Consider the following 24,381-nt stretch of genomic DNA (forward strand, 5'->3'; position numbering starts at 1 on the left):
TTCCATTTCATCCACTAGTATATCCACAATAAGCCATCCTAGCTCTTTCATAGAATGAGGCCACAATACGTCCTTTTGCCAGAGTATTATTATAGGGGCTCTCTGTTTCAGCAAGATCTGACTTAGAGCTTTGAACTGGATTGCCTAGATTATCTAGGGCTTTCATCTCTTGTTTGCTTCCCTTTTTTCTCAATTTCAAAACTTCTGTTACTGCCTTTTCTCTGGTTTCTCTCTTTTTTAAAATGGCAGTGTTTTTTGCTTCACATTAATTTTGTCCATATTCATGTCTCATTTTTTTTCTTTGTTTAAAACATTAAGCCACAGTATTACTACTTCTCTTGCCATCAGATTTTATAAGATCTCTTTTTTGAAGTTTTTCTTTAGTGAAAATGATTTTGCCTTTTTCCATTACTATTTTTTGCCCTATTATGTAGGTAGAGATATATATGTGTATACAAAAATAAATAATTTGCTTTCAGAAAGTAGATAGAAAATTCCTTTGAAAACTGTTTTTCTTCTTCTGATAGGTTACTGTCATACTCTTTTCCTTTAAAACATATCTTTCTGGCAGTTTTTAAGAATCTAATGCCTTTTTTTATTCAGGAAGAATGCTATAGGTCATGTAGTTGTAATTTAGATTTTAAAATACTGTACCTTAAGCATAGTAACCACTGAATCAATAGATACAAAATGAAAATGTAACTAATTGGTGACCTCAGATTGTTTCAAAGCCAAAGTTGAAAACTACTGATCTATAAACCAAAAAATTATATTGGTTGTGAGAAATGCCATTTTACAGTTTTGACTTGTTTGTTTTATTTTGCTCATTACTTTGATTTAGTTTGAGAGAATCATCCCAAAAGTATTTATTTAGAACGGACTGTGGAGTGGATAGGTGTAAGAAGATACTGATTAAAAGTGTGGCTGCTTGAGTTTAAATTCTAGTGTTGCCTCTTACTAGCTATGTGACCCTGGGCAAGTTATTGAACTGTGTCCTAATTTTCCAGACAAAAATGGGAGTATAATAGCACCTACCTCATGAAGTTATTGTCAAGGTTAAGTCTGGCGCTTAGTAACACAATGCATGTTAGTATTAATGTTGTGGTAAGAAGTTAGTAATTTCAAGCAATAGTAGTATACATGTACTAGATATGGAGGCAGCTAAGAAGCTAAGATAATTAAAATTGATTGGGGATTGAGGAGAAGATGGGCAGAGGACTTTAAGCTTTTTAAATACTATTTAATTTTCTTAAAAATGTGTGCTTTGATATGAGGAGAGTTTATTGAACATCTGAGTATGATCTTGATGCTTTGACAGGTCACAAAGTAATGGGGAATATAAAATAAGGCATTGTAAAATAACAAAATATTAACTGTAGGCCTTTAGATCCCTCACAATAGATAAAAGTGAGCTTGTTAAAATTTTGTTAAAAATTAAAAACCCATGGCAAACTTCTTTTCCTTTAGAGAGTATTCTAATGTTATGTTAGGGTAGTTAGGATTAGTTAGTTACGGCATCTTGATACAGTGTGCTTTTTGACAGAACCTCTTAACAACCACATAATCCAAAAAGCATTTCAGTATCAGGGTTATGTGAAACGCTCTTTCCTAGCATCATCTAACTCTAGTATTATTTTGTAATTAGATTCTAGTACAGAAAGGTGATTTAAAAATAAAATATCGAATACTTTAAACTTTGGAGTTTGAAAAATTGATTCAAGGCAATATTGTATTTATAAAATATGCAAATAAAATTCTCATGCAGTATAGTAATTTTCCAGTGGTAGGATAATATCTTCTATTAAAATATCCTTAAAATAGAACTACACTGGCAACTAATTTGAAAGTGTAGTGAAACTTCAGCTTTCTGTAAAGGAGATATTGCAAAGAACTTAATTTCCTGAGTTATAAAGGGATATTATTTTTTGCTTTTGTTTTAATTGTTGGTGAAAATTTGTCACATGCTTATTGCATTTTCTAGGATCAATAAACACTAAATATGATAGAATCTTTGATAAATTACAATATTATAATGTCTTAAGCTTGTTTTTCTGATTATGAATGTTTATTATTGAGGAGATGGAGGTGAGGGGGCTAAATGTACCTGAAGTGTGTGGTTTTTTGTTTTTTGTTTTTTTTTGCATATACGTTAAACAGCTTATATTTTTAAAAATCAGTTCTTTAATATTAGGAAAAATCAAGTGAAAAATAGTAACTGATTGAGATGTTACTGTACTATACCCTTGTCAACTTTTTTTTAAAGATTTTTTTTGAGAGAGCGTGTTTAAGGGGTGGGGGCAGAGAGAGAGGGAAAAGCAGACTCTCCACTGAGCAGGGAGCCCAATGGGCGGAGACTCCAGCCCAGGACCCTGAGATCATGACCTGAGCTGAAGGCAGGTGGTTAACTGACTGGGCCAGCCCGGCACCCCTACCCTTGTCAGTTTTTAAAAATAAGTTTCTGGATTACCAACATTTGTTAACTTATGAAGGATTTGATGAGGGATGAGCAAAACCGTCCATATTTTCATGAAAAATAAAAAAATAAACCCTTCTGTGAACTGAAGAGAGAGGTTGCTTGTTGTGTTAGAATCCTTGAGTTGCAAACCCTTTTAAAAACTTACTTGGGCAAAAAGGGAAGTTACTGATTTACATAACCCTAACTTAGGATGGCAGGGATGCATTTGGACTCAAGGGTACCTGGAACTTGAGCCGAGAATGTCACCAAGACTGTTTTCTATCTGTTCTCATCTTTGCATTTCAGTTCTGTTTTCTCCTAATGTAGAGAATTTTCTTTCTTCTCTATAGTGGTGACATGGATGCTGACTTTTTTTCCCCCCATCTATCTCAAATTTTAACTAACAATTAGAGAGGGACTGCATGTCTTCCCTTATTCCACAATGGAAAGTGCCATTGCATTTTTCTTATTTAGGTTGTTTCCACTCTTATGACCATGAAATAAGGCCTGTAATTTGCTCAGATCTCTTGGTTGGATTTGAGGGGAGAATAGTTTCCTTAAAGAAGGAATGCTAGCAGGCAAAATTATTTCTGTCCTCTATATTCTTAACTGAAAGAACTGTTTATTTGCTTTGTTTCCAGTCATCTAGTTTTTTACATGCTTTAAGAGATATTGTAATTACATTGAACTCATTCTTAATGCCAAATGTTCTAGTCGAGTTACTGAATAGAGTTCTGTGTGAATAATCTAGACCAGGAGTTGGGAGACTTTCTGTAAAGGCCAGGTAGTAAATATTTTCAAGTTTGTGGGCCATATAGTCTCTGTAGCAATTACTCAGCCCTGTGGTGGTCCTATTAGAGCAGCCAAAGACAATATGGAAATGATTGGGTGTGCCATGTTCCAATAGAACTTTGTATATAAAATCAGGTAGTGAGTCAGATTTGACCTGTGGGATATATTTGTCAGCCCCTTATTGGGACAATACATAGAAACTCCAAGAAATTTATATTATAATGTATGTTTCAGTGCATTGAATCCCATTGGTCACTGGTATTCAATAACTTTATCAGGACTGGATTTGTGTGGGAGATGGGTTGGGTGAGCTAAGAATTGTGTGTGTGTGTGTGTGTGTGTGTGTATTAGAATTTTATGGAGAACTTTGTTAGAATACACCTGTTTCCATGCACACCTCTTAAAGTTTGTAATTTAGTATGTGGATTTGTGGTATGTATATTTTGAAAAAGTTCCAGAGAGGATTCTTATAAACTATCTCATATTTTGTTCTCCATTCATTGATACATACTTGATATGTGGTAAAAGTTTTACTACAGGAGGAGGAAGGAAGCTGATTTGACATTTAGTGTATGAAGAATTGTACTGTATGCTTTTCATGTTATCTCTTCGGTTTGATAACAATAATGGTAATTGTTAACATTTATCAAATTATAACTGAGCTAGCCACTATCCTGAATAGTTTTGCATGTATATTCATTCAATTCTCCCACTTTTCTATACCTATTTTACAAATGAGGAAATGGAGGCATAGAGAGAGTAAGTTACTTGTTGGTAGGTGGCGGAACTGAATTTGAATCCAGGTTTAAACTGCTTGAATTCAGTTGCTCCTTTTTTATAGCACAGCACAATGTGAAAGTGATTAATACAGTCATAGAGTTGATTGAATATCATTTGCCAGGCACTGGTTAGCTGTGATTGTAAGTGCCCTCATTTACTTTTTAAAAAATTCTTGAAGTTTTTTTAATAGGCTTTATTTTTTAGACCAGTTTTGAGTTTACAGCAAAACTGAGCAGAAAGTATAAAGATTTCCCATATACTTGCTGCCCCCACACCTGCACCACCCTCTGCTGCATATGAACCTACATTGATACATCATTACCACCCAGAGCTCATACGTTACATTAGGGTTCACTTTTGGTATATGTTCTTTGGGTTTTGACAAACATGTAATGACATCTATGCATTGTTACGATAGTATATACAGAATAGTTTCACTGCCCTAAAAATCCTCTGTGCACCACCTATATTCATCCCTCCCTCCCTGCTAACTCTGGCAACTACTGATCTTTTTACTCTTTTCATAGTGTTGCCTTTACCATAATGTCCTGTAATTGGGATCATATAGTGTGTAACCTTTTCAGATTGGCTTCTTTACTTAGTAATATGCATTTAAGTTTCCTCCATGTTTTTTCATGACTCAACAGCTCATCTTTTTAATGCTGAATAATGTTCCATTGTGCGGGTGTACCATAGTTTAGTTATTCATTCACCTACTGAAGGACATTTTGGTTATTTCAGTGTTCTGCTCATTTACTTCTTAAAGTTCTGCAAAGCAGGTATTATGGAACTGTTTACAGATTAGGAAGCAGAGTCAGAGGGGTGAAGTAATTTATTCAGTTTCACATCATTAGCAGTTGGCAGTTTATATTAGAACCTAAGCTCTCTAACTCCAAACCCGTAATCCTCACATATATTCTGCCATATAATTTAATAGGTCAAAACACAAATTATTTTTGACTATATAATTGAAAAACTCAGAATTACTCTCAGCTTTTGTTAAAGGTTTTAGGGGAGGACTCAGTTTTGGCAGTTGCTCTAAGTCTACTTCTTTGAGTAACCATTTGACTTGAAATCCTAAAACTGGATTTTCTTAAAAACACTCTCCTTCAGGGGCGCCTGGGTGGCTCAGTCGTTAAGCTTCTGCCTTCAGCTCAGGGCATGATCCCGGCGTTCTGGGATCGAGTCCCGCATCAGGCTCCTCCTCTGGGAGCCTGCTTCTTCCTCTCCCACTCCCCCTGCTTGTGTTCCCTCTTTCATTGCCTGTCTCTATCTCTGTCAAATAAATAAAATCTTTAAAACAACAACAACAACAACAAAACACTCTCCTTCAGAATTTTTGTTTATTCCATTCTATTTTTTCTTTTCCCCTGCTTATTCTGAACATATAAGGTAAAATATGTTTTCATTAATAAAATTCCTGGAAAAGAAATGAAATAACCCTAGGTGTGATCAAGGGGGAGGGGTTTGAGGCGTTGAAGATAAATATTCTTAGTATTAAATCTGTGGAATAGCTGATGAGAAGACAAGTGTTGCTGGCTTGAGTCCAGGCACCTTGGTTTTAAACCAAGAGTCCCACTGTTGCTTATATTATCACCCTTTGCTGTAATTATAAGTATTCACTACTCTCCATTTGTAATTCTGCAACTATGATCATGAGTAAACTGTAGACATTCTTTCTAATGGAATTTTGCTTTCTGATTGAACACCCATTATGAATATCCAGCATCTTTCACCTGTTTATGTAAGAAGTTAATTGAGTTGATTTCATAAGTTTCCATTATTTAAACTTGTTTTTTCCTTATTTGTCTTCTTTTTTTCTGTGGATAATTGAATGTAACCAAATCTAACAAAGTCCACCCTTGGGGGAAAAAACTTTGACAAACTAGAATCTGGAACCATAACATAGCAGACCAAATAAAAACTTTCTGAACTCTTATCCTAACATCTGATTTGTTCTATATTGTTGAATAGTATATATGAATTTTTAAGGTGTCAGACATTTAAATTCCAGTATGGGTTTTTTTGCTTTTAAAAAAAGTGACACTTGATTATTGTCAAGTATTTAAGTAGTACAGAAGGTATATAGTAGAAGGTAAAAGTAATATAACCAGTGCATTTTTTCTGAATATACTTTGGATGTAGTTCCATTGTACCATATGATCTTTCCCCTTTCTTTGTAATGTCTAGACCTGCCTTGTTTAACGTGGTAGCCACCACCAATGACATGTGGCAATTTAAATTTAAATTGATTAAAATGAATATAATAGAAAATTCAGTTTTTCAGTCACCCTAGTCAAGTTTCAAGTGTCTGTTAGCTATGTGTGCCTAGTGACTACTGTTTGAGACAGCGTAGAAATGTAGAATATATCTGTAATTGCAGAAAGTTCTTTTGGACAATGCTGATATGGATGGTTTTTTAAAAACATATATGCCTTTTAAAAAAATATTTTCTACTGCATAACTCTTTTTGTTAAGGCATATTTTATTTATGATAAATTGTACAAATTTAACATTTTTAAGTTCATTTTTAAGTTAAACTTTTTATTTTGAGATAGTTTCAATTCACATGCAATTGTAAGAAAAAGTACAGAGAGATCTTGTGTACCCTTTACCCAGGTTCCCCCAGTGGCAACACCTTGCAAAATTATAGTGTAATATCACAACCAGGAGATTATATTGAATCACTAAAGATATGGAACATTTCATTACCGCAAAGATCCTTCGTGTTGCCCTTGTATACCATGCTAAACTGTTATCCATTTCTATAGTTTTGTAATTTTAAGAATGTTATTTAAATGGAATCATAGTGGTATGTAACCTTATGGGATTGGCTTTTTTCAATCAGCATAATTCTCTGGAGATTTGTCTGGTTGTAGCAGTCAGTCATTATTTCGTTCCTTTTTATTACTGGGTAGTGTATGGATATATTACAGTTTGTTTAACCATTTACCTATAGAAGGCTATCTGGATTGTTTCCAGTTTTTGGTTATTATATATGAAGCTACTTTAACCATTTGTGTACAGGTCTTTGTGTAAAGTAAAAATAACTTTTCATGGGGCACCTGGGTGGTGCAGTCAGTTAAGTGTCTGACTCTGGATTTCAGGTCAGGTTGTGATTTCAGGGTCCTGAGATTGAGCCCCAATTTGGGCTCTGCCCTTGGCATGGAGCCTGCTTAAGATTCTCTCCCTCTTCCGCTGCCCTTCTTCCCCATGCACACGCTCTCTCTCCCTCTCTGTCTCTAAAATAATAAATAAATGAATCTTAAAAAAAGTTTTCATTTCACTGGGTTATAGGGTAGTTGTATGTTAGTGTTTTCAGGAAACTGTCAAGGGGTGCCTGGGTGGTTCAGTCGTTAAGCGTCTGCCTTCAGCCCAGGGCGTGATCCCAGGGTCCTGGGATCGAGCCCCGCATCGGGCTCCCTGCTCTGCTGGGAGCCTGCCTCTTCCTCTCCCACTCCCCCTGGTTGTGTTCCCTCTCTCACTGGCTGTGTCTCTCTCTGTCAGATAAATAAAATCTTTAAAAAAAAAAGAAAAAGAAAAAAGAAAAAAAACCCTGTCAAGCTGTTTTCCAGAGTGGCTGTACATTTTACATTTCAGTCAGCAGGGTATGAGTAATCTGATCTCTGCATTTTCACCAGCATTTACTATTGATACTTTTTTTGATTTTAGCCCATTTGAATAGTAGATGATGATAAGTCATTGTGGTATTAATTTGCATTTCCCTAATGGCCATTGTTGCTGACTATGTTTTCATGTGCTTACTTGCCATCTTATATCCTCTTGGGTGAAATGTCTCTTTGTAATAGTTTGCTAGAGCATAGAAATACCACACATAAAGTGGCTGAAATAATGGAAATTTATTTTCTCATTGTTTTGAAGCGTGGAAGTCCAAGATCAAGGTATTAGCGGGCTTGGTTTCTTTTGAGGTCCCACTCTGGCTTATAGACAGCTGCCCTCTTGCTGTGTCCTCACATGGTTTTTTAACTGTGCTCACAGTGACCCTGGTGTCTGTGTCCAGATATCCTCTTCCTTTAAGGACACCAGTCAGATTGGATTGGGGCCCACCCTGGCAACCTCTTTTAAACTTAATTCCCCCTTTAAATGGCTTAGCTCCAAATACAGTAACATTTTGAGGTACTGGCAGCTTGGCTTCAATAAGTGGATTTTGGGGGACACAATTCAGCCCATAACAATGCCTTTTGCCACTTTCTTTCAATTGATTATTTTACTGTTGAGTTTTAAATGTATTCTAGACACTAGTTCTTTGTTTTGGCTTGCAGATATTTTCTCCCAGTCTATTAGCTTGTCTTTTCAGCCTCAATAGGGTCTTTCTCATGGCATAAGTTTAAAGTTTGATGAGGTCTGGTTTATAAGTTTTTACTTTTATGGGCTGTATTTTTTTGAGTTAAGTCTAAGATTCTTCTTTCCTAGCCAAAAATCTCAAAGATTTTTTCTTTTTTACATTATAGTTTCACAGGTAACACTGAAGTTCAGGATCAGTTATTTTTTGCATAAAGTGTGAGAATTAGGTTGAGGTTTTTTGTGTTTTGGGCTTTTTGTGGCCTGTAAATATCTAGCTGCTTCAATACCATTTGTTGAAAAGCTTATCTTTCCTCCATTGAATTGTTTTTACATTGTTGTCAGAGATCAGTTGAGCATATTTGTGTGTGCTTATTTCTGGGTTCTGTGTTCCACTTCACTGATCTATGTGTCTGTCCCTCAGCCAGTACTATACCATCCTGATTACTGTAGCTTTATAAAAGGTCTTGAAATTGAGTAACTGCTTTCTTTATTCATTTTTTTCAAAATTATTTTAGCTACTTTATTTGCCTTCCTATGTAAATTTTAAAATAATCTTGTCTATATTTACAAAAAATCTTCCTAGGACTTTGATAGGAATTGCATTAAACTTGTATATCAGTATGGGGAGAATTGACATCTTTACCATGTTAAGTCTTCCAATTCATGAATATGGTATGTCTGTTTAGTTGTTCAGATCTTTGTTTTCTTTCATCAGTGTTTTGTGGTTTTCAGCATGAAAGTACTGTATATGTTTGGTTACACTAATTTCTGTTCTCTCAGGCCGACTTATGGCATCTCTCCAGCAGTTCTTACACTCCTACATCGTCAGTTTTTAGCTTTATTAGATTATATCTACTAATCATTTTTCCCAGCCAAAAAAAAAAAAAAATCCCAAAATCAAACCTTATTTTCTTTAATCCCACTTACCTCTGTTTTCTGCCCTATTTCTTTGCTCTTCTTTATAGCAAAACTCGTCAGAAGAGTTGCTTATATTTGCTGTTCCCAGTTCCTTTCCTTCCCATCTTTTCTTTAATCAGTCCAGCCTGGCATATGCCCCACCTTGTCAAAGTAAAGCAGCATGTCGGTTGCTAAATCCAGTGGTCATCATGTGGTCCTTATCCTTCTTGAGTTTTCATCAGCATTGATATAGTTGATTTCTCCTGGATACATTTTCTTTGCTTCAGGGAAATGCAGATTAAAACAAGGTCCAATTTGGTACCCATCAGATTTCCTCAAAATTAAGTCTGGTAAATCTAAATATAGTGAAAACTCAGACATTGCTAGTGAAGCTTAAATTGGTCTTACCACCTTAGAAAGCAATTTAATGATAGGAAAGTTGAAGATACTAAAATCTTTTTATCCAGATGTTCTATTACTAGGTGCTTACCCTAGAGAAACTTTTACAGGTGAGATTTGTATAAGATTGTTCATTGTAGTATGGTTTATAGTAGCAAAAAGTCTCAGTAGGAAACTGTATGTGGTTTATTCATATAATAGAGTACTATCTAGCAATTGCATTGAACTACATGTATCAGCACAGAGAGATCTCAGAAACATAATGTTAAGTGAAAAATACTAGGTGTGAAAGAATAAATTATATATGGTATATTTGTGATTTATGTGATTTATGATATATAATAAGATATTAAATGGGACTTTTTGTGTCATCTAAGCATTTTTCCTGGAGTTCAAAGCTGAGGACAGTAGTTGACAAAGGATCCCTGTGGTGTAAACAGAGATGCTGAGCTTGCTGGGAAGTGGCCATGATTTGTCCTGGAACTCTGTTACCTCCAGCTTATACAAAATTGAGAGAGACTTAAATGAGAGGAAGGGCTCTTTGAAGAGTTATTAATCCAAGAGGGAGTGCTGTAGTGTTTATATTGTCCTCTGTGTGTGTTGCAAACAATTTCTCTGAAAGACTGGGGAACTTTTCAGGAGGGAAAATTTGTCTAAGTCTGGATGCCTGCTGGGATGCTGTCTTAGTGGAGTGTTAGAGAATTCATGGAAAAGTGTGATTTGGGTCCCCTGCAGTTATTGAAGGCCCACAGACTGAAGGCCATTGCTGCTTTCCTGGGGAAGCATAAAGGTAAGGGATACATAAAATAGTATTGCAGTGGAAGAGCCAGAAGAGAGGGCTTCCTCTGTGTGTGTAGTGATGTTAACAGTGTTTCCTTTGGACCAGGAGAACACTTTAGAAGCTAGTTAGGCTAGAGCCATCATGAAAGAAACTTCTCACTTTTCTCTCTCTATTCCTGTCCTGTGGTAGGCAGAATGATGGCCCCCCCCAAAATCAAATCTTAATCCCTGGAACCTGTGTTACCTTATTAAATGGAAAAGAGTCTTTGCGGGGATAATTAAATTAAGGGTGTTGAGATGGGGAGGTTATTTTGGATATCCAGGTGGACTCTAATTGCAGTCACGTGTATCCTTATAAAGGGGAGGTAGAGGGCGATTTGAACACACATGCACAGAAGGTTATATGAAGCAGACTGGAGAGATTGGGAGATGTGGGCCTGGAATATTGGAGTGAGGTTGCCACAAGCCAGGGAATGCCGGAAGTTACCAGAGCTAGAAGAGGCAAAGAATGGCTTCTCCCCTGGTACCTCCTGAGGGAGTGTGGCCCTGCTGACACCTTCTGATACTGATGTCTGATTTTGGACTTCTGACCTCCAGAACTATAAGATAATATATTTGTGTTGTTTTAAGCCTCTAAGTTTGTGGTAACCTATTATAGCTGTAATGGAAAACTAATACACCATCACACAGTATTGTAATTATTTGTTTTCAGAGGATTGGGAACACAGAAAACTGGATTGTTAACTCTGCCTGAGGGAAACAAGGAAGGCTGTGGTGACATTTGAATTGTGAATTGAAGGATTTGTAAAAGTTTGCCAGATCTGAGATGGGGCGTGCCTTCTAAGTGGAATAGCTAACATGAGTGAAAGGACCTTAAGGTTTTTAATATACAAGACTTCTTGGGATGGCTGTTAAACATTTAAGATGCTTAGAAGGAAATGGTAGATACTAAGGTTGGAAAAAGTAAGTTGGGGCCAGTTCATGCAATTTTGCATGCTTACTGAAGTGTTACCACTTTACCCTATTTGCATGATTATAAGGATTTTAAGCAGGGAAGTGATTGGAACAGTAAGGTGGCTACACCATTTGAGAAGATATTGTAGAGGCAAAACAAAAAAGAAGTGATGGATTTGCTTTGAGAAAAGAAGTAGTAAGACTTGGTAGCTAATTAATTGCACCTGAAATTTTGGGGGCTTGAATGACATTTAGTGTGGACATTTTGCTAGTTGGAAATGCCTTTTAGTAAATTATACAGGAAGGTGGAAGAATATATTGTAAAGATGGTGAGGAGGAGAAAGATCATTAGATGATCTTTTAAAATTGTATATCTAATCTGTAATTTCCTTGCTCAAAACTCCCTGATTATCTATTGCCTACTGAACTGGATGCCTAATAAGTACCTTTGTTTATTCTCAATTGAAGATGGGATTTGTGCATTTCTTCTTTTAGGATTTTCAGTGTTTCTTTGACATCGTATTTGCAACTTGGTAAATAAATTTAAAACTTAATGCACACGTGCACTTGACTCATACATTTAAAAAACAAACAAAACTTAAATTGCTTAAAAGGTATTTGCCACAGATGGGACATTTTGTGTCTGCCCTACCTTTCTGGGGCCAAGCTGGAAATGTGGCCAGTACTTGAGCTTGGGTTGCTGGTTAAGAAGAGTTGGCTGTGTGTGTGAAGGGCAGGAAGCAGAGAAGTGGAAAGAGACTTCCGTGAGATTTTCAGGCCAACTAGGAGATGATATGAAAAGAATGCTAGTCAGAATCCTATAGTTGGAGAATAAAATTGAGAGTTAATCTCAAGTGAAATATGAAATTGGACATGTTTTATAGGGGTGGTGGCCAACTGGGTATTTATATCCAAGTACAATGTTATTCATTCTCTGGAATGTATTTGAATACTATTTAACAACTTATATATAATGGAGAAACAATAAAGACATTGCCTTTTTAAAGTGGAAAAAAAGGTAAGGAAATAAGGACGTACTGTCATCATTTTTTCCCCAGTATTGCACTTGATGTTTTTGCCAATGTCATATGCCACAGAAGTGAAAGACCACATTTACTTGCAGGAGTAAATGTTTGGAGTACTTGTTTGTATTCTTAGACTACTCAAAGAAATCATCAAACACAAATGAATATTTTTAATCATGTGTCGAGATACAAGATAAATTTGAGCATTAGCAATACTCCTGTATACTAGTTATTACATTAAAGGTCTTGAGATGCAGAGGTTATCCTGGATATCGAGCTCCAAAATACAGTGGAAATGCTTTATGCTCTCCATTGCATACTCTTTACCAAAATAATTCTGAGTTGTATTAGTCAGATTAAGCTAGGTTTTGCTGCAGTAGCCACGCTAAAGTCTTAGTGGCTTACATGTTAACGTGCAGTACATATGCATTGTGGGTTGGATAGTGGCTTTGGGAATTCGACTGATTATCTACTCTTTGGAATATTGCCATTTTCAACTGATTATCCACTCTTTGGAATATTGCCATTTTCCATGGTAGAGGGAAAGAGAATGAGGAATTGCATACTGGCTCTTAAAACCTATTCTCTGAAAACAACATGTCTCTTTTATTCATATTCTATTAATTAAAAAAAAGCCACTTGGACTCACTTCACTTTCAAGGGGCCATGGTGTATAATCCTGCTATGTACTTGGAAAGAGAATTGGAAATATTTAATGGTTAGCACTAATGATCACAGTAGCATTTAAATATAAAAGTTAGGACCAGAAAGCCCAAGGAAAAGATTGTATGTGATTATAAAGAGCATAATTCTTGAAATATATTGAAAATATAAATAACTCAAAAAATAGAACAGAAGTGTTTAGGTCAGTATGAAAAAGGTTAATATCTAATCTTCTCAATATGTGAAAATCTGATTCAAATCTGTTAAACAAACAAATTTCAGGCCTCAAATAGAATAAAATGGCCAAAGGATAAGAACAGGCAAGTCTCAAAAGATGACATAGAATAGGAAAGTTAAAATACCAAGTATTTTTTTTTAAGATTTTATTTATTTGAGAGAGTGAAAAAGAGCAGGTGCATGAGTGGGGGGGGGGGAGGTGGCTCCTGGAGAGAGCAGGAGGGGCAGAGGCAGAGGGACAAGCAGACTCTCTGCTGAGCAGGAAGCCTGACATGGGGCTCCATCCTAGGACCCCGAGATCATGACCTGAGCCTAAGGCAGAAGCTTAACCTACTGAGCCACCCAGGCACCCCTGAAATATCAAGTATTGTTTACTTTATTTAAATTAAGGGAAGAATTCAATAAAAATAAGAGTGGTGCTAGTGAATATATTTAGAAATGGTCAATCATATGATGCTGGTGGGATTATAAATATAATCCTTTTGTAAAACAATTTACATACTGTATCAAAAACCATAAAAATATTCATCCTCTTTAAGAATTCCTCTTTAGGAAGTTTTGTCCAGTTAAAAAGAAGAAATATTAAATGACTTAAAGGTAGTATTGTTTAGTAGTGGGGAAAGTCAATTCATTTGTTCTGTAATTTCCTTTAAGGGCAATAAATACTATGCCAGTCTCTGTTTGTGCTAAGCACTGGGAGTACACAAATGATTTAAGGTGGGCTTCTTGACTTGTCATAGTTTATGTTCAATGGTGAAGAAAATGTTAGGAGAAGACAAAGAATGGAATGCCCAAGAAGTAACATCTGAGCTTAGTTAGGAAATGTAAGAGTAACCTAATGTTTAGTGATTGGGAAATGTTTCAGTATGTTTCAATATGTCAATTTAATTAAATATTTTGCAGTGGTTCAAAGCATTACTTATAAAAACTACCTATAATGGCATGAAGAAATGTAAAATGGAAGAATATAAAGTATGAGTACTATGATTACAGACTACATGAAGATAATTGGATGAACAAAGATTGTTATAGCAGTGTTGAAAGAAATTTTAAAAATTAGGTTAAATTAGGAAACAGCACTTTCTCCTAAAAACACATAACTCTAGACTAATAACGAAAAGAAAAATTAGACAAATCCCAGTTGAGGGTCATTCTGCAAAATACCTAACTGTCATTGAAAACAAGGGGACATCTGAGAAATTGTTATAGCCAAGAGGAGCGTAGGGAGCCATGACAACTTAAATGTAATGTGATGTTATAGATGGGATCCTGGAACAGAAAAAGGATATTATGTAAAAACTAAGGAAATCTGAATAAAGTATGGACTTCAGCTAACAATAATGTATCAATATTAGTTCATTAATTGCAACAAATATGCGGTACTAATGTTGGATGTTAACTGGGTATGCAGAATATGAGAACTCTGCATTGTTTTTATAAATCTTATCCTAAATAAAAATCCTAAAAATAAAGTTTATTTTTAAAGAGGTATGAGAAGGAGAAAAATGTACATGTAGGCATTTGTTCATCAAATGCCTGTGGGGAAAGAAAAAAATGTATGCCAAATTTATGTATATTGTTACAAATATTTATATATGTGTGGATTAATCCTAGAAAGAAATGAAGTGAAAACCAGTTTTTAAAGAAGCCAGAAGGTGACGATGAACATTTTCCTACTCTAACATTTGTTGGAAGCAGCAAGATTATTTTGATAGTTTGGATTGAGGCAATGGTGGTATTACTCCAGAATGAGGAGAACTTGTGAGTGAAGTTCGACTCTCTATTAGAAGCAGCAATCACGTAGTGTTAGGCAGGGATCCGGAACCGCAGCTGAATATGTAATATATGGGACCTGTTGCTTACTGAAAAAATTGATTCAAAATCTTTCCATTTTATTATCAAATCATTTTTGTCTAATCTTCCCTTAAAGAGAGCATCAAAAAAAGTTAGAAAGCATTCTGGCTTGAGTATAGTGCCATCTGCTGGCACTGTTAATTAAATACACTTTTTAAATCATTTTATGATCTTGTAATGGCTACTGCTTTTCCTTATTTATTGTTCCCTTGGTTATATTTGTTTTATGCTTATGCTGTCTTTTTGTTGTATATAATTGATATTACTTTTTAACAAATCCTTATGGTATGCATAGAAGTTCGTTCATCACAACCTCAGGTTTTAGGAAGGTCTCACATTTGGCTTCGCAGTTTTAGCTGGGACTTATTAAAAATAAGTCAAGTATGCATAGAGCTTGTTTCCTTTCCTTTCTTCTTCTTGTTGGTAACCCTTTATGGTGCTCTAATTTTATCTCGTACATTTAATGAAGTTAAATTTGAGCGACTCAAAATTATATAATTAAATACATTTAGCTCCTTGATTCAGAGTCTGCCTTATTAGAGGGATACCTGACAGCAGACATTTACACAGTGCAAATCATAAGCATTTAGTTAATCCCTGCTGGCTTGCTAACTCACTGTGTATGTGGGCTATGCACCAAAGATAGGCAGGTAACATGTGCCTTGTAGGTAACATGTTTGTGCCCTAGAATGTTAAATTGATTTCTCCCTTTTTTGGGGGGAGGGGTTTGGGAATGCATTTATTTAATTAATTTGGAATTATGGTGTCTTTTTCATCTCTTTTGCACGTGGGTGTGCTTGCTCTCTCTCTCTGACAATTGTATTTTGCCACCTGTGAATTATCTTCATATCCCTTGCCCATTTTGTCAAATGTGGTGTTATTCATGCTTTTCTCAGAACTTTGTTTTGTTTTGTTTACATTAGGACTACTATTGCGAGTATTCTTATATTTAAGTCTTTGGCCTAGCTGGAAGTTACCTGATATGAGGAGTTAGGTGGGAATAGATAGGCTGGAGCCTGGTCCTGCCAGGGGATAGTCACATCTCTGGGAAGCCTGGGAAATTGACCTGCAATTTACCTTGTCCTGTAGTAAGCATTGAAGAAAATCCTAGAGCCTTTGAACAAGTTACTTAGACTTTGGGTATGGCCAGAGTTTCCAGAACAGTCAGGAGAGTCCAGGAGGGGTACACACTCCCCAAGAACAGGAAGATGTATCTTTCTCTCACCAGGAGAACCCCATCCTTCTCTCACATAGGCATCTGTATGTTCTTACGGAGAATGTGGCTGACCTGGGAAGCCTCCATTCATGCTGCCCTGAATTCTTTTTTTTGTGGCCCTGTTATTTTCAAATACATTTCAGCATCATCTGCCATTAAGGAAACTGTATCTTTGGCTATATTTGTTAGCCTCTTTCCTTAGAGCATATCAGCGTTTATGTTGGAGATCGCTACATTTTTTTTTTATCCCGAATGGTAGCCAGTTGTCCATTTATACCATTTATTGAATAATCTTTCCCTCATGATTCTAATTCTCATTCTTCAAGCTCTATTCCCTTGCCCTGTTTATTACTGCATTGCTTCTATTTTTGCATGTGTTTCCTTCCTTATATACTGTAGTCGGTGGTAGGACAAATCTCTTCCCTTACCCTTTTTTTCCTGAATATTCCTGAATTTACTCATCTTGCACAGTTATTCTTTCAGAAGTACTCTACCATCGAATCAATTCTTACAGAACCTTATATAAAACATCTGTATTCAGTTGCTAATAAACATAAGCTCTGGGCCGTAGAGGATACTTTGGTCAATGCTGCTTCCCTGTTTTTTAAAAAATAAAAATAAATGTAAACTAAAGATTTAATAGGTCTAGCGTTCTGAAAAAAGTTAACTAGATTGCACATGGACACTTGGTAACTAGTTGATTGGCTATATTCCACCGGGGCATTTGAAAAAACATTTATTAATGGCATCTGTCATCTTGATACACCAGTCAGCATTTGCCTGTACCTGCTGTATAAATTTAGGTCCTGTCATGATTTCCCTTTGCAGCAGTGTGCAGCTGCTGAGCTTATCCCAGCTCTTCTTATTCTTGTCTACTACTTTAGCATTAGATTTTGGAGGTGCTTTCTCCTTCCTTCAGTTCTCTTCAACAACTACCAGGACTTTGGCTGTTGGGGTCCCAGGGTGGCTCAGTCCGTTAAGTGTCTGACTCTTGATCTCAGCTCAGGTCTTGATCTCCGGGTTGTGAGTTCGAGCCCCGAGTTGGACTCCATGCTGGGTGTGGAGCCTACTTTAAAAACAAAACAAAACAAAACAAAACAAGGGGCGCCTGGGTGGCTCAGTCGGTTAAACGTCTGCCTTCAGCTCAGGTCATGATCCCAGGGTCCTGATCGAGCCCCGCATCAAGCTCCCTGCTCACTGGGGAGCCGGCTTCTCCCTCTCCCTCTTCTGCTCACCCTGCTTATGTTCCCTCTCTCTCTCTCTGTCAAATAAATAGATAAAATCTTTAGAAAACAAAACAAACAAACTGGCTGTTAACTGGGTACCTTAAGGATCTTCCTATGGCTGTAATTTCTTTATCCCAATATAGAAAATCATTGTATGTTCGCCTTACAAGGCATCTTGGAGGACTTGTAATCTAGTAGTTTTTTGAACTTTTTTAAAAAAGCAGCTGCATCTTTTTTTCATTTAAAGAAACCTTATGTAAAACCTCAGTACCTAAAGATAGGATAAATAACACAGGCCTTTGTTTAAGAAGTGAATGTATTGAGAGTGGGGCTTAAGCCTTAGAGCTCTTGGATACCCTGCTGTTGGTCCTTGAGGCACCTTAGAGGAACTGTGTCCTTATTTTATTTATCCTTCTTTTTTTTTAATACAAATAAGGGACCTGAATCCTATAGTAGTGAATTGCCTCCCTGGGTATAGCCTAGATAAGAAGGTGGCAGACTTTGAATTCAGTAGCCTTCTAGTCAAAGACTTTTTCTATTACACCAAGCTGCTTCTAATGAATTTACTGCATTCTTAAAAATTACAGTGTTCTACATATGTATTTTTAAATTGATATTACTTTTCTTGGCAAGTAGCAGTTAAATTGCTTCTTAGTTCCCATTAAAATCAAGGAAAACTTATACAATTTAAAATTATCATTAAATATTTACATGTTGAAAATGTATCGGATATGTAATAGCAGATTTGTAATTAGAAGTTAATATTATCTGTACATTTATTGAAGATGCACTTATTTACAAGAATATAGTATATTTTTTAATGTTTTTGGAATTAAAAAATTATAACTGTTATTCCTAGGCCTAGTGATAGTGGTGATTATCTTGATAGAGAGTGTTGTCGTTTGTCATAGTGATGGGGTTCTAGTTCTACAGATAAATCAGTTTCCAGTCTGTTTAAAAGTGAGAAAGATCATTTAAAACCTGTACTACAATTTTTTTGGGGGGAATGAAACAGGCTGGAGATTTGCTTTAACATCATTACTTCTGTCTTTTAGTGGGAATACTTTATCTCTCTGGAATTACTGTAGGGATATATTAAAATTATCTTTTAAAAATCAAGTTTCTTGGGGCGCCTGGTAGGCTCAGTCAGTTAAGCGTCTGCCTTCAGCTCAGGTCATGATCCCAGGGTCTTGGGATCGAGTTCCGCATAGGGCTTCCTGCNNAGTAGGGAGCCTGCTTCTCCCTCTCCCTCTGCCTGCCATTCCCCTTGCTTGTGCGTGCACGGGCTTTCTCCCTGTCTGTCAAATGAATAAATAAAATCTTAAAAAAAATAAGTTTCTTTTACTAAAAAGTAAAAACAAAATCTTATAGATGGATAAAACAGAGATTTAATTTAAAAATGTAACTAGAAGAAAAAAGTGATTTCTAGAACATTTGGCAATGTCACTGAGACAGAATGGTCTGTGGAGAAACTGAGTACAACTTAATAATTTTGTACAATAAGTGAGGTTTCTGGGGATAAAAATGGAATTAAAGTCACATGGAAGCATTAGGATAATAAGCCTTAAAAAGAGATTTATTTTTTATTTTATGAATATTTGGTTTTTGTCTGTAAAAGCAAAATGTTTGTCCTTAGTAAATAAGAATAGCAGTTTGCCCTAACAGATTTTCAAATTGACATAGGTTTTAAAGTTATGACTTTTTAGATCTTATGTTGTCTTTGTTTAGGTTTTAACTTATTATTGAAAGGTTCTTGTTTCTAGTATTTGACTTAGGTTTCTTACTTACTTTGTCCTTGCACTCTGAATTTTTAACGTCCGTGACAGCTAGTGACTGTATTTGGTGTATGTTTGCAGTGCTTCTCCAAGCCACACTGGAGCCTAGTGCAAAAGGAAAAATCAGCAATACTGATGCTGTCTATATTTAAAAGGTTGATGTTTGGGATTTTTTTTTTTTTTTTTGCATTGACTTTTTTATTTTTTTGAAGATTTTATTTATTTATTTGAAAGAGAGAGTGAGTGCATGAGCAGAGGGGAAGGGCAGAGGGAGAGGGAGAAGCAGATTCCTCACTGAGGAGGGAGCCACGAGGTGGGGCTTGATCCCAGGACCCCAGGATCACAACCTGAGCTGAAGGCAGTAGCTTAACCAACTGAGCCACCCAGGTGTCCCTTGGCTTTGATTTTTAAAACAGAATCCATTAAAATACATTTTGTGAAATTCTAGTATAGTTAACATACAGTGTTATGTTAGTTTCAGGTGTACAGTATAGTGATTCAGCAATTCTATACATCAGTGGTCATCATGGCAAGTGTACTCTTTAATCCCCTTTATCTGTTTCACCCATCCCCTCTCTCCCCTCTGGTAACCATTGGTTTTTCTCTATAGTTAAGAGTCTTTTTTTTTGGTTTGTTTCTTTTTCTTTGTTTTGTTTCTTAAATTGTACATATGAGTGAAATCAAACTACATTTGTGTTTCTCTGACTTTTTTCACTTAGCATTATACCCTCTATCCATCTACGTTGCTGCAAATGGCAAGATTTCATTCTTTTTTATGGCTGATATACCACATCTTCTTTATCCATTCACTGTGCAGTTTTTATCTTGATTACTGAATTTTTTGGCAACCTCTTAAACTTTGTATTGGCCTTACCATGTCCTGGCTTGAGGTTGCAGTACACCATATAGTGCTTTATGTTTAGCAGGCCAAATGTGCTTAGTTTTCTGTTGTCGTATAAAAGAAACATAATTGTATCTTAGTGCTGTGTTATATTGAGGGGGCGGACTATGTGTAACACATTTTGTATTTTTTTTAAAAGATTTTATTTATTTATTTGATAGACAGCCAACGAGAGAGGGAACACAAGCAGGGGGAGTGGGAGAGGAAGAAGCAGGCTCCCAGCGGAGCAGGGAGCCCGATGCAGGGACTCGAGCCCAGGACCCTGGGATCACGCCCTCAGCTGACGTCAGACGCTTAACGACTGAGCCATCCAGGCGCCCCACAAATTTTGTATTTTAAATAGAAAATTACACACAGCATATAAGCTTTGAATGGATGTAAAATTCTGTAAAACTGTTTAAAATTAGGAGTGTTGACCTTTTTAGAAATGTTTAAGCGAATTTACATTTTATCAGAACTGCCCCATTGTTCCTTACTCACCTAATGGTGATGCTTAACAAGCCCTTGGCATATAGGGTTGTAAGAAAAGATAATATCTGAAGATAATAGGAGAATAATCTGCATTGGTTTTGTTTTTTTACCACCTTAGAGTTTATTTGGCACGTGTTGAAGGTTTTAGAGTGTTAGGTGTTAAAGTAGAGTTTAGAGTGTTGTTGAATCACTGTGTTATATACCTGAAACTAATGTAATACTGCATGTCAAGTGTACTCAAGTAAATTTTAAAATAAAAAATAGAGTTTTAAAGGTAGGGGTTATGCTGGAATAAAAAAATTGGTTTGAGAGAATGAGAGTTGATTTGATGAAGTAAGAGTTCTGTGGAGCTAAAGATAAATTTCAGTTTCAAATTTGTCACTAATTTCTAGTCTCACAGCTTTTCTGTTTTGAGAGTGTACACAAGGGGTAGATCTAGTGAATGTGCTTTTTCTCTGAAGAATACAGACTTCAGAATAATTAATTTCAATAATAAACATTCTTCAAAACAGTGCAAAAGTGGTAGTAAAATATTGAAATGTTTTCTGTACCTCTTTTCTGAATTTTTGCCTTTGTGTGATTTACTCTTTAACAGGAAATCAAACCCCAAAGCCATTATAACCATGGATATGGTGAACCTCTTGGACGGAAAACTCATATTGATGATTACAGCACATGGGATATAGTCAAGGCTACACAGTAAGTTTTTTGTTGTAGTTGTTTTCTTCTTTGACATCTGTATTTCAGGTGAAATATGAGCACATACATTTATTTCTCTTTATTCATAATTCTCTATTTGGTGAGACATTGTTCTCATACTTTAGCTCTTTGTACAGATTTAACATAGCTGATTAAAGTCTTTGTCTAGTCAGTCTAATGTCTGGGATTCCTCTGGGACAGTTTTCTGTTAATTTCCCCCCTCCCTCCACTGTGGGTTATACTTTCTTGTTTCTTTTCATGTCTTGTAATTTTTTTGTTAAAAACTGGACTATTTAAATTCTAGGAGATGATAGTTTTGTTTTTAAAGATTTTATTTATTTGAGAGAGAGGCAGAGAGCACACCGAGGAAGAAGGAGAGGGAGAAGCAGACTCTCCACTGAGTGGGGAGCCCAATGCAGGGCTTGATCCCAGGACCCTGTGATCAGAACCTGAGCCAAAGGCAGACACTTAACTGACTGAGCCACCCAGGCATCCCTGAGGTGATAGTTTTTATATCAGATTCTCCTGGGGTTTGTTGTTATTTGTACCATTTCTAAACTAATTCTGTAAAGTCTGTACTTTTGTCATGTGTGACCACCGAAACCTCTGCTCAGTTAGTTTAGTGGTCAGTAAAAGATGAGACAGAAACTTCTAATTCCCTAGAACCGTAAGCCTGATCTTTGTTGAGGAACTCTGTGTGTGTGTGTGTGTGTGTGTGTGTGTGTGTGTGTGTGTTAGGACACTTAGCACTCTGCCAGGCAGCTTACTAGAGCTTAGCCTTCGCTTTTTGCTTGGCCAGAACCTCAGGGTCAATCAGGTGTGAGAGCTTAGGGCCTTCCTAGGTCTTTGTTGAACATGTGCACACAGCCGTATGCTTGTGCATGGCCTTCTAGATTCCCAGGGATATGTCTGAGCTTTTCAAAGCCTCTATGGATATCTTATTCCTCTGCTTTTGCTTTTAAGCTTTTTGATTTGTCTTGTTGGACCCAGCTGTCACCCATCCTCTCAAGCAGCTGTGATGTTAAAATATTTGACAAACAGCCCCCAGGGAGAAGCTTTTGATGAGTTTAAGTGAGGTTCAATAGATGAGCCTTTCAAGTGGACTCTTACCTGTCTGGGAACCACCAGACAGGTCAAATAATGACTTCTCTTTTGGAATGAGGCTTTGAGAGAACTCCATCCCAGTTCTGCTCACTCTGGTTACTAGTTACGAGTATAACCGAAGCAATGTGAGTTCACTCCTTGGTGAGTCACAGATACACCAGGTGGAGTTGTTGCACAAGTAAACATTATTTGCAGCAAGTGAGGAGATTACGGGAATAACTTGCAAAGCTGTGACTCCCTGAGCAAGTGTGGATGGGTTCCTTTTATTTAGGGTTATGATGAATATTTTAAAAAGGGATTCTTGTCATTACACGTAGAGGTGGGATAAGATGGCACACTTGGCTTAAGGAAAAGGAAACATGCCTGTGCATACATTTTATGTTATGTAAATGAGGCTTGTGCTCCTCCTTGGGCAGAGATTTTAGTATTATAATGAATAAAAGTAATTGTCAGTCATTCTAGAGGTTACTCCATAGTCCCTCTGTATAGGTGCAATTCAGGGGGTTAGAATCAAACTAGTCTGGGTGGTCTCGGCCAGCTGGAGGTCTTGTCAGGGCAGTTGCTATCACTTGAGGGGTGGTTTCGGTTCCATTTGCCTGAGTTGAGATAGCTGGAAAGAAGAGCTTAAGGAAAAATGTGGGACAAAGGTCAGTGAGTTCAAGCAGGTGGGCAGTAAAAGGTGGTGTTGGGGTTTAGCTGGTGACACTAGTACCAGGAATACAAACATTTTTTTTCAAGGCTGCTGGGAAGCAGAGATGCTGGTACTATGATATGTTAAAATACCACCAAAGTTCTCTGTTCTTACTGAAATTCAGCTATTTTTTTGACTGAATGCTCCTTGGATTGCTGGAAGCCTTTTGTTAATTCCCAGAGTTCTGAAAAAGTTGATTTTTACACTTTCTGCCAGGTTTTTCATTACTTTTGTGGAAAGACAAACTTTCGGAGGTCCTTACTTCACTGGTGGCACTTTTACTTTCTTGAATGTTAGGTATAGTCGAAAATCAGAGCACATTGTGCCCCCTGTATTCAGCACACAAATTACACTGCATTACATTCATCTTTCCTTCTGAGACTGCTTCTTTTGATATCTCCATTCTCTCATTTGTGATTAATCTATCTCACCCAAATGCATCATTTCCATCAGAAAACAGACTCCAGTATCTTTCATCTTAAGAAAAAAATAACCACCTTTCTTTATACCTCACATACTCTTCTAACTAGTCTATTTCTTGAAATTATCTATGCTGTTTGTAATTTCTACCTTTAAAAACACTTATTTAAATTGTGAAACATTTCAATTCTACAGTAAAGTATAGAGAAGAATATAACTGTCAGATTAAGCAGATGCTACTAACGTTTTGCTGTAATTGCTACAGGTCGCGCAGTGTGCTCTCCTCCTTCTCCCCAAGGAAATCTCTCTTGAAACTGCTGTGAATCATTCTCATGAACATTCCTGTACATTTATTTCTACAAACATCTACAAATAAGATATGTTGTTGTAATATGTGCCTAAAATTTATATAAACTGTATTCTACTCTGCATATCACTTTACAGCCTATTTTTTTAAAATAAAAAAACCATATAGCTTTTGTGATTTATTAGTGTTGATAAATAAGGACCTAATTTATTGTTTAACTGCTTTGTATTATTCTATCATTCCTTACTGAGGGACACTTTAAATTGTTTCTACAGTACTTTTTTATTATTACAAACATTGCATCAGTGAATGTCCTTTTTCCTGTTTTCCTATATACATAAACAAGAGTTCTTCTAGGGTAGACAACTCAAGTGGAATTTCTGGCTTCTTCAGTATGTTCTTTCAACTTTACCAACTATTGCCAAATTGA

General features: G+C 36.4%; 1 protein-coding gene across 2 annotated transcripts in view; it reads left to right on the forward strand.

Annotated features, from left to right (window-relative positions):
- Positions 1 to 24,381, forward strand: part of ZDHHC17 (zinc finger DHHC-type palmitoyltransferase 17) — an 85,468-nt gene that overhangs the window by 7,265 nt on the left and 53,822 nt on the right. For both annotated transcript variants that reach the window (XM_008684327.2, XM_008684328.2), the window contains exon 2: positions 21,326 to 21,429. In XM_008684327.2, coding sequence (XP_008682549.2) covers positions 21,326 to 21,429 — 104 coding nt within the window. The remainder of the gene's footprint in view (positions 1 to 21,325; positions 21,430 to 24,381) is intronic.

Source organism: Ursus maritimus, unplaced genomic scaffold, assembly GCF_017311325.1.
Source record: "Ursus maritimus isolate PB19 unplaced genomic scaffold, ASM1731132v1 scaffold_21, whole genome shotgun sequence".
Classification (NCBI taxonomy): Eukaryota; Metazoa; Chordata; class Mammalia; order Carnivora; family Ursidae; genus Ursus; species Ursus maritimus.